The sequence below is a fragment of the Danio rerio genome, chromosome 25 (assembly GCF_049306965.1).
Source record: "Danio rerio strain Tuebingen ecotype United States chromosome 25, GRCz12tu, whole genome shotgun sequence".
Taxonomy (NCBI): domain Eukaryota; kingdom Metazoa; phylum Chordata; class Actinopteri; order Cypriniformes; family Danionidae; genus Danio; species Danio rerio.
This window is the reverse complement of record NC_133200.1, coordinates 36,803,050-36,815,000: the sequence shown is the minus strand read 5'-3', so window position 1 is coordinate 36,815,000 and position 11,951 is coordinate 36,803,050. Positions and strand designations below refer to the sequence as shown.

General features: G+C 36.2%; 2 protein-coding genes across 3 annotated transcripts in view; one reads left to right on the top strand and one right to left on the bottom strand.

Annotated features, from left to right (window-relative positions):
- Positions 1 to 11,951, bottom strand: part of otud7a (OTU deubiquitinase 7A) — a 192,359-nt gene that overhangs the window by 179,262 nt on the left and 1,146 nt on the right. The window lies entirely within an intron of this gene.
- On the top strand, positions 5,515 to 7,029 carry gcnt3 (glucosaminyl (N-acetyl) transferase 3, mucin type). The gene has a single exon (XM_002666917.8). The coding sequence runs from the start codon at positions 5,587 to 5,589 to the stop codon at positions 6,883 to 6,885; it is 1,299 nt and encodes a 432-aa protein (XP_002666963.1). The 5' UTR covers positions 5,515 to 5,586; the 3' UTR covers positions 6,886 to 7,029.

Here is an 11,951-nt window from a genome sequence, read left to right as displayed (position 1 = left end):
TCCTGGAGGGCCGGTGTCCTTCAAAATTTAGTTCCAACCCCAATCAGACACGCCTGGGCAAGCTAATCAAGCTCTTACTAGGCTTTCTAGAAACGTCCTTGCAGGTGTGTTGAGTCAAGTTGGAGCTAAAATCTGCAGGACACCGGCCCTCCAGGACCGAGATTGGACATTCCTGCCTAAAGGAGGTTAAAGCAAAAAAAAAGAAAAAAAATACAATTGAGGTTAGGGTGGTGGTCACACCAAAAACAACTTTAAAACCATAAAACGTTCCCAAAAGAACCAACAAATCATGTGGAATCATTTGTCATGTGCCATTAAAATATGTGAAGTAAAGGGTTTAACAGCCGTTTTGGAATGAAAACTATCTGCGTCCACACTGGCGTTTCAGAACAGCTCTGAGTCTACACTACTCCGATGAAAACACACATTACTTGACTACACACACACACACAGTGTGCTTTGAGCATACCCATATGAGAGCGATGCGCATCAGACAGTTCATCAAGCATCTCCCGCTGGATCTAATCTCACTATATTTGTTAAGCATGAAATTTAATTTATCTTGTTGCCTTTATCTAATGAGATATTCCCCGGATTTGGTTTTTTGAATCCATTACTTGTTCTCCAGTAGCGCGTTTTGGCTGAGAGCAAAGATAAGTTAATAATTAATGAACTACGTACACTGATTCTGCACATTTGACTGATTGCTGGCATTTATTTCTGTTACTGTATAAACTTATTGTACATTATACTTTTATAATGGCCATTACTGATTAATAAAACTGATATTCAGCGAAAGAGAGGGTAGGTTTGGTATTTTCAATGAAAATTTAAGGAGGCAGTGATTTTATAGGCTCCGTTTTGTTATACAGTGAAGATGACGCTCGTATGCAGCACGACACCTCAACATTTTTGGTGTCTTAAGTTGTTAATATCAAAATGAAAATATCAGTTGCTTATATCAGGTTTTCATTCTATTGCTAATAAAGTGAAACAACATATCCAGAATGATGTGAACGAGGTTATAGAGTTTTCCCTTTGAAGATTTACCCGACATGTCCTCGGCAGTGTTTTCCATATCAAACTTGCAAAGTCTAATCTTACACGGAGACGATGCAGGACTGAACTGATTGGGTTTTTTCCTCAATTTTAAGTAGCCTACACACAGAGGCGAATATCTGCAGCTACGCTTCCGTTTTCAGATGTCTCCGTCCCCCCCCCCCCCCATCCACACTTAGATGGAGCAGCAGTGTTTTAGAATGAAAATGGCCTCTTTAGAGTTTTCAAAACGCTTCGTTTTTGACACTCAAACTCGTGTAGTGTGGACAGATAGCATAAGCAAAGCTAAAAACTTATCCATTTTAAAATTAAAAGTGTAAACGGGGGCTCAGAGCAGACCACTCCTCTGCGTACCCACGGCAAATGATTAAGCACTAGGAGTGTGAGGATTTTCCACTGTACAGTCAAACAGATCTGCTTCTCCTTTATTTTAACCATTTGACCGGTTATACTTTGTTCACGATCACAGAATTTTTAGTGACCGTTTCAGAACTTGTCTGAGTTTATTACGTCTGGGAGCGTACTGCAAATTCACTACACATCTATACTGACATACCCTACTCAAACAGCAATGAATTTAGTTAAATTGACATGCAAAAATGTAAATACCCCCAAACAAACAGAAACGGCATAACGTCATTACATCAGTAATATGAAAATTGACGAATGATGTAATCTAGTGACATTTACAGACTTTTCAGGCAGAGCTCAGTGCCTTTTATAAAATCATCAACATTGGTCAAAATTAACCCAAAAGTGGATGAAAATGTTCCCAACAACGCTGGCAAGTGTAAATAAATAAATAAAAATAAGAGTACCCAGCTACATATAAAATTAAGCCAACAAACTGGTCACTTTTGAAAAACGACTTCTATCCACATGCATTTTATAGTCAGTAATTTGCTAGCATTTGTGTGCATTATGAGAGGCACGACGTGTCAGTGGTTAGCACTGTCACCTCACAGCAAGAAGGCTGCTGGTTTGATTCCCAGCTTGGTCAGTAAGCATTTCTGTGTGGAGTTTGCATGTTCTCCCAGTGTTGGCGTGGGTTTCCTCCGAGTGCTCCGATTTCCCCCTACAGTCCAAACACATGCGCTATAGAGGAATTGGATGAACTAAATTGGCCTTACAGTGTGTGAATGCAAGTGTATGTGGGTGTTTCCCAGTACTGGGTTAGTGGCTGGAAGGGCATCTGCCGCAGAACATTTGGCAGTTTATTCCACTGTGGCGACCCCTGATAAATCAGGACTACTCTGAAGAAGAATTAATGAACTAATATGAGTGTTTTTTTTTTTGGGGTTGTACTGTTGCTCTGTAACACACACCACAGCTGTATAACAGTGCTATACAAGTAAACCTTGAAAGACTTTAAATTGGCCGGTCGATAGTCTGTGACGAGGAGAACTGCTTTCTGTAATTGTTCCAGCTAGACAGAATTTTTATTGTTGTCGTAGTCTTAAAAACAACAACATTATAATGAAGAGGAAAGAACAAACCATTTTAATACACCTAACAATTACACGCAAGCTGCTTTACACGTTCAGCAACATTCCTTTAGGCCAGGTATATATGTGGGCACAATGATTGACAGCTCGGGTCAGGTAACAATGCAAACACAGTCCTCTAATCTCCATCTGATATCATTATTTATGCCTCGTCATGCACTTGCTAAAGACTTTTTTTTGTGCTGGTGTATGTGGTAAATGTCATTTTATGACTTTAAAGCAATACGCTCAATATCTTTAAATTATGTATTAGTGTTAATAATAATAATAATAATAATAATAATAATAATAATAATAATAATAATAATAGCAAAGCAGTGGTGCAGTAGGTAGTGCTGTCGCCTCATGGCAAGAAGGTCGAGCCTCGGCTCAGTTGGCGTTTCTGTGTGGAGTTTGCATGTTCTCAGTGTTCGCGTGGGTTTCCTCCGGGTGCTCTGGTTTCCCCCCTACAGTCCAAAGACATGCAGTACAGGTGAATTGGGTAGGCTAAATTGTCCATAGTGTGTTAATGTGCGTGTGGATGTTTCCCAGGGATGGGTTGCGGCTGGAAGGGTATCCGCAGCATAAAAAAAAAAAAAAAAGACTAGCTGGATAAGTTGGTGTTTCATTCCGCTGTGGCGACCCCTGATTAATAAAGGGACTAAGCCGACAAGAAAATGAATGAATAATAATAAAAATAAATAAAGATAGCTGCAAGCAGCAATTATCGGGGCCAAGCAGCCCAGTGGCCACATCATAAAAAAAGCCAGGCAACAAGCTACAGAGCAACTGGAAAATTCTATAACTTCTTGGCAGCATGGTCTGAGCCAAATTTTGGTGGAAATTGGGCTAATGATCCATGGAGAGTTCAGAACAACAGATTTTCAAACTAATTCAAGATGGTGGACAGGAAGTTGTCCATTAGGTAATAAATAATATCGGTTGCGTGTATGATACATGAAATCTGCAAGATCAGTCTCATGACATTTTCGCCGCTGGCTACCATTGAAAATGAATGACTTCCGGCTACTCTGACGCTCTCGTTACTTTCATTGTGAACATACAGTAACTTTGTCAACAGTCTGGTGGGGAAAAAAAAAAAAAAAAAAAAAAAAAAAAAAAAAAAAAAAAAAAGGCAAAGGTTTTCAAACCGTGACCAAAAAAATGAAAACGTTACTTCAAACATTTGCGTTTCTTTATTCTGCTGAACACATCTTAAAGAAGGCTGAAAAACTTCGACTTCCATAGTAGAAAAACAAATATCCAGAAGTTAATGCAAACAGGTTTCCAGATTTCTGCTGAATATTTTCTTTTGTGCTCAGCAGATGACAGACGAGTATAGAATGAATAAATGGTTAAAGAATAGTTCATCTGAAACATTTCTGTCATCATCCAGGTTATTTGACTAGTTAGACAAGATTTAATGTCGGGCCCTAGATTAACAGTTCTGGAAGACTGTAGATCGCATTCTTTGTATGACAAAAGCAAGAGAGAACAATGCAAAATACGCTCCGTTTAGGTGTCAATTTCATGAGTCATGTACAAACCCAACTCGTCTATTTCTGCCACTATGCTTCCTCTAGAAAGGAAGAGCATTTTATAAAAGGAAATCCTTAAACACTGAAATCAGCAAAACAAAAGTACATGTATATGTCCACTGTAAAAACAATGTTCAGTGTCTGTAATGTGTGATTCACAAGTGAATTCTTGTTTATTTGCGGTTGCGAACTGCATTATAGGATGTCGATCTCTGCTCTGTCGAGTTTTGATGTTGGAAATTCAGCTCTACAGTTGAACAAAGTGACTTTTAGAAATGTATTAGAAACAATATATAGAGAAAGGAGTCTGTAAAATAACGGAAAATGTACTGGCAGTTTATTACAAGGTTTTTGTAGCAAAATATACAACAACCCATACATTACAGTGCTCAGCATAACTGCGTACACCCCATTTTGAAAATTACTAATCTTATCCATTTCTCATTGAATATAAGCAATGCATTCAACCAAAACAGATTACAGATATATTTATTAAAATGATATTTTAGTCACAGAACATCTTTTGAAATTAAAGGATAATACAATTAAATGATAATAATAATAAAAAAAATTACAACCTACAAAAATTTAAACAATTGACATGTTTTTTGCTTCTCTTGATTTTTCCTCCTTTTTAAAATTGGTATTTAATATTTTTCTATGACATAATAAATTTGGGTGTACTTGTTTCTCGGCCGTTATCGTCAGTTATTCAGTTAGATGAGCTCCATATTTGGCTTCAGTATTGACTAATCTAATGCAAATTAAGTTAATCATGTTCATGAGTTACGCAAGCGGTATTTAGCCTAAAATTTTAAAAAGCATCCAGGACTTTAAGTTATAATTAGCTCATGTTAATACAAACCATCATCTTCCATTTATTTATCACGGTTCATTCACAAGTGAATTATTAACATCAAAATTCACGTTTGTTACCATCAGTTAATGCACAGAGTTAAATTAGTTTAAAACTGTACACTGGAGATGCACTTAAAAACATATACTTTGATACATCAAGTTAAATTGATGCTAAAAAGTCTTGGAAAGAAGTTTATATTAAGGTTGTATTAGTTAAAATGTTAGGTAAAAGCATTCTGAACACCACATTTATTAAAAAAGTATGTTCATGTTAATAAATGCTTTAAAAAAAAAAAAAACCTTTAACACATTCTTGTTGTAAAGTGCTCCCAGATACAATTTAGCATCATTTACATCATGCATCAAAATATATCTGTAGAGTACAATTTGTAAATAAATCCTCTTAACCCAAATGTCAAACTTCCACATTCACCAGCAAGCTGAAAACCACACCTCTCCCTCTCTCTCTCCCTCTCTCTCTCCCTCTCTCTCTCACTTTCTCGTTTTGGCTGGTCAGCCCTTCCCCTCACTACATGATTTGGTAGATTTCAGTTCCTGCTCCACCGATATGCACCACAGAGGCTGCTTCATACCTCACAGACGCTGGTTTCCTCTGTCTGACAGATGACAATCCTAAATAACTGAACATGGGAATTAACAACCAGAGGACTCTAAAAACAGTCTCCATCCTTTCAGTGAGTATAACTCTTTTCGTCCTCGTGATGAACTATCCAGAACAAAGCTGTCTTCCCAAACGGGAGACCAACTTGAATCACCTCCAACAGCAGGATGTGGGAGAACTGCAGGCTTGTTCGGCCATCATCCAAGGAGATATGGACGGAGTGGACAAGGAGAGCTTCAGGAAGCTTCTGGCTTCGAAGAAGCGACCGTCTTTGCTGACCGAGTCCTTTTACCTGAACATAACCACCGACTGTCCAACATACATCGAAGGACGAGGATTTCTGATGGAGGCTCTTAGTAAGGAAGAAGAGGATTTTCCTATCGCCTACTCAATGGTGATCCATGATAAAATCGAGATGTTCGAAAGGCTCCTCAGGGCGATTTACGCTCCTCAAAATGTGTACTGCGTCCACGTGGACATGAAGTCTCCGCAGATCTTTAGAGAAGCCGTGAATGCCATCGTGTCCTGCTTCCCTAATGTGTTTGTGGCCAGCAAATTAGAGAGCGTGATCTACGCCTCCTGGTCTCGAGTTCAAGCGGATGTGAACTGCATGCAGGATCTGCTCAAATCTCCAGTGCAGTGGAGGTATCTGCTGAACACCTGCGGCACGGACTTCCCCATTAAAACCAATGCAGAAACCGTTCGCTCTTTGAAACACCTCAACGGGAAGAATAGTATGGAGTCGGAGACTGTACCAGGGAAAAATTGGCGCTGGCAGTTCCATCACAACATCACGAACACCGTGATCCGGACCGATATCAGAAAGTCGCCTCCACCGATAAACACCTCCATGTTTTCAGGAAATGCGTACTTCGTGGTTTCCAGAGAGTTTGTGGAATACATCATGAACAGCAAAGAGATTCAAAACCTGATGGAGTGGGAGAAAGACACGTACAGTCCTGACGAACACATGTGGGCGACGCTACAGCGGATGCCTTCGGTTCCAGGATCCAACTCTCCCAACAACAAATACGAGCAGTCGGACATGAACGCGATCGCTCGCCTGGTGAAGTGGAGCTACCATGAAGGAGATTTAAACAGCGGCGCTCCGTACCCACCATGCACCGGGATGCACAGACGATCGGTGTGCGTGTACGGTGCCGGAGACCTGAAATGGATTGTGAGGCAACACCATCTTTTAGCGAACAAGTTCGACCCTGAGGTAGATGATGTTGCAATTAAATGCATGGAAGCGTTTTTAAGGTACAAAGCCGTTTATGGCCGATCGCTGCTGACTGTTAGAAAATCAGATTTTGTTTTATGATGCTTTGATATCTATGTATTTATAAAATGTTATTTTTATATCTTTACCAGTATGAATGTAAAAGCTAATATATAAATGTTAAATTTTTACACGTTCTATGCAGGTCATATTTTTATAAAGACTGTAATAAAATTTGTATTTTATTTATTTGGCCATTCAATTATTTATATAGCGAAGCAATTATTAGCTACATTTCCATTCTCCTATTTTTATGCGCATTTTGGATACGCACATTAAAAAAAAATAAATAAATAAATAAAAAAAAATAAATAAATTGCACATTTAAAAAAAAAAAAAAAAAAAAAGTTGATGGAAATGCCAAGATGTGCATACATTTTGAAAATGTGCATAAAAAATATGCGCAGCTTAGTAGGATAAAGTTTTTATTGGATAAGAAAATATGCGCATAAACAACGATGGAAACATTTATACAGAACAACTTCCAGTATGTGCATTAAAAAAAAAAAAAAAAAAAAGTCATGTGATTGTTATAAGAGATGTTGTGATGATGAATGTGTGTGAATGGACAAACCAGCAGGCTGAGCACATTGTAAACCATCTGAAATGTTGTTTTGGTCATTCTAAAACGCCTTACTGTTTCAGTATTAGTGTTATTATATTATTAATGTCCAAAATCTCCAAAATCAAGAGCGTCTGTGCCTCACGCCTTCAAGCGCCACCACGCATTTACTGCGTCTCGGGATTGCCTTTTGAGGTGAAAGTCATTTAATAAATGAAAAGATTCACGCAGCTTCTCTTAAATCACAGCAAATTCTATTATTACTGTTGATATTTGGTGCCAGTTAATCAGAAAGTGACGATTTTGTTCGCTTTGACTACATAATACACGCTGCTTTATTCGCGCGTCTTTCATGCGATATTCCAGTTTTGCGCATAAAGTTAATTCTCATTTTTGGATGGAAAAGTCGCTATTGTGTTGGGAATAAAACTCCATAAAAAGCTAAATTTAACTGGTTGATATTAACTAGTGCTAGGGAAAGATTAATCACAATTTTGATATGATAGCATGCGAGTATTACATATAATAATAGGCACACAGAAACAAGACAGTTTGTTGCATTGATATTTAAATATATATAACTTGTATCATATCTAAACAAATAAATTAGTACTCAAATATCTCATATATATATATATATATATATATATATATATATATATATATATATATATATATATATATATATATATATATATATATATATATATATATATATATATATATATATATATATATATATATATATATATATATATCGAGTAGCAGTGCGATTATGGCAGTATATCGGCACTGGTGGGAGGCGTGCGTCTAGAGGCTGCAGGCTAAGTGCCTTAAGGGCGGTCACACACCGCATGTGCTGCTCAGCGCCACGACATGCCGCGCACAAGACAGTTGAAAATATCACACACCTAACGTGCACAGTCGCATGATATTCTTCCACCATTCAATCACATCCGCAGCTGACCTCAGAACAGCAAAAACTATTGCTCATTCACCAATGTCACTTTAGAGCGGATCACCTTCATACTTTGAAAGCATGAAGCATACTTCCAAAGAAAAATAAATAAATTGAATAAAAATAAATTAAAATATATAAACATAAAATAAATAATAATAATAAAGTTTTTATTTATATATATATATATATATATATATATATATATATATATATATATATATATATATATATATATATATATATAAAATTGAAAAATACCAAACAAGTTCATAATATAGCTGATCAAAATTGCGGCTCAGCAGCCCGACTATTTGTTCTCTTTATAAAAGACAAATTGTTAGCTAATATGTAGCTTAGATTTACATTAGATAGATCTTATTTTTTTATTTATTCTTATTTATTTCAGTCATTCCTTTGTTTGCTCGTTAATTTATTCATTGTTGTCGTTTATTTCGATGTAAATTTGCCAAAAAACATTCACTTATTTTTAAGTGCAAAGAGAAATAAACAATTGTTTGTGTTATTATTGTTATTTTGTGCTGTACTTATTGGTTACGGAGCACCAATAAATAACACTTTACAATATAAACAGCTTTGATGGGATTTTGTAAACTAGTCGTGTTTTGAAATGAATAATTGCATAATAATCGTGAAACCGTGACTATTTTTCAGACTATAAATCATACAACCAAAATCTAGAATCGTTGCATCCCTATAACACACAAGGGTGAAGTACACACACATAATAAATAAACACAGCACATACACTTGTCAAAACAAACTTTTATTTTGAATGTGGTCATTTGCAACTCATTTCTGCCCAACACTAATATTAGCATATAATTACCCAAAGCAGAAAACCACCAGTATATTAATATACATGGGAAAAATAAAAAAAAAAATTAAAAAGAGCCATTATAAGTGGTGTGCATACCAAATACAGTGATTAGATGCAAATCTTAAACCACCTACAGAGCTTCCATGCAAATGCATCTACATGTAGACGAGATATGATCTGCAAAATGATGCAGAGACAGGGTGTGATGGTTATTGTGAGATAAAGCAGAAAACCAGTTTACAAAACAAACCCAAAAAACCTGAAATGTGAGCATGTGCGGTTACAGAAAGAGAGAGTCGCAGATTTGAAAGCAGAAATACATCTAATTATATATTTGCCGCTCTGAAATCTCTCAAATGCAGTACGGGTGTGACAGGAAATCACAGAGCTTAAAGTCCACTGTGCAGTTTTCCTTAAAGTCTGTGACAGTTCGAGTCAGATGGATAATATTAATATTCACATGATGAATGGGTCTTAGCTGAGCATGAACATCATTTTTCAAAAGGTTCCTTACGAGTTATGAACGTTATAGAAGTGACGCGTGTAAAATACACACAACATCTATTTGGTAAATCAACAATCCAACCACCATGGCACTACTGACACATTAAATGACTCTGAAGTGTCTTGTTTAACACCTATAAGCATTACAGTGGAGATAAGTCCTACATTATTATTATTATTATTATTATAACCTTTATTTTACCAGGAAAGACGCATTGAGATTAAAAATCTTTTTACAAGAGCGTCCTGGCCAATATTATAGGCAGTACACAAGTCACCCGAGTCCAACAGACAACAAACAATTTACAGTTAACATGAAATCACACTGACAAACTACTCAAAACATCTACAAACCCGTTTCAACTTCTAAATCTTTTATAGACTTTTTAAAAGCATGTGGTGAAATAAAGTCTTTGAACAGCAACTGTGTTTGCAGATTATTCCAAACAAAAGGTGCTGCGTACTTAAAAGCCTTTTTTTCCCTCCATCTCAGTCCGCACTTTAGGAACAGACGGTAAATAAATACCCTGTGACCGAAGACCCTAGAACAGGCTTTTTATGAATGTAATTCTGAAGATACGATGGGAGTAAACCCAGTATAGATTTGTAAACGGGGATATGCCAATGCTTGAGCCTAGGAATGGACAAAGCAGACCAACCTAGTATACAGCACACAATGAGTAAGGGATTTGAAATTAGTTATAAATCTAAGTGCACCATGGTAAACAGTAATGCATGCAGACTTTGAGACGAAGCATGCATATAGAATACATCCCCGCAAAGATAGCTTTTTTCTGAGGTGGTACTTGATGAAAAACATTTGAGAATCGTTGTATTATTATTATTATTATTATTATTATTATTATATCTATCTTTGATAAACACCATCTAATAAAATCTCTTTTATTTGGTTGACTGTAACCCTGCAAAAGCCTCGCCAGGCCTGCTGGCATTGCATTAATTACCTTTCGTGGAGGCACTGGAAAACTAAACTTCTCTAAAAATTCTGTATAAATCCGTAAATATCCTTTATCATTTAAAAACAGACCACTGGAATATATATTTTAATCTAATTATCATGGTAAATTGATTTGTTCTTATATCTGACAGTTTTATTATTCCATGTTATTTGTTTATGGGGAGAAAAATTGTGTTTGCATAGGAGAATCCAACATTAGCCAGCCTATAAAAAAATGATTATTCAATGGGGAGTTTATTCATGTCAAAGTCACACTTTAAAAGAAACTCTAGACCACCGACTTCCAAAAATAAGGCTTTGGATTATATAGCAGATTTCATTTTTACTTAAGAAATCAGATCTTAAACGCTGCGATTTTTTTTTACGGGATGACAATTAGGCAGAAGCTCTTGGGGTTAACTGACTGCCTGAAATGAAAAGTCCATGCACATAAGAGCTATCCAAGAGCAAGTAAATGATGACTGAACCTTCCCTTTCAGATTATATTTTCCAAATTAAAATAAAATAAATTGTAAGGCGTCTGGAAAGCAGCTTAAAGTATAGCACGATGAGTCTACAAACGGTATCGTATTTACTGTATTTTTAGCAATGTTGGATGATTGACAGGCTGTTATTTTACAGTGACAGATCGCGTGTAATTGTGAGAACAAATGTGTCTGTCCCAAAGGTAAATATTTGCATTGAAAAGCTGCCATATTATTTTTATGCCATATATACTTTAAAAAATGAATACAATAAAACTAAAACATGTTCATTAACTTATTAATGAAAACAACAGCAGGTTATGCAATAGCAAATGGTGAAATAAGAAAACCAAGGTCACAGGCAATATGCAGATTGATGAAAAATGCAAACAGGAACAAAAAGAGCATCAGATAAAATCTCTTCCTCTTCTAACAGCACCGCAAACATGCGCCAACACATGTACAACAAAACTCAAACACATAACTGTCTGTCCCAGGAATGTTTCATTTCGCTTGTTTTTATACTCAAATTGAGTCTGCATTGTAAAAACATCTTGCTTGCCTTTAATATTTAAGCTGAATCAAACCTTATGAGTCCATTGAACTTATGTTAAACGGACTTAAAGCAGCTTGCATAACTTATACGATTAAGTTAGAACATGATTAACTTAGTTTAATAAGTTACAATGACCTAAAACATGCTGTCAGGACTCATTGATCATATTATTTTAGTGTACACAAATTAGGACAATCTATAGACAATTACAGGAGTCAAAGGGTAAAATGCAATACCATTTAAG

What these genes read in the sequence shown, in the direction of transcription:
- gcnt3 (XM_002666917.8), top strand. Translation starts at nt 5,587, where the DNA reads ATGGGAATTAACAACCAGAGGACTCTAAAAACAGTCTCCATCCTTTCA.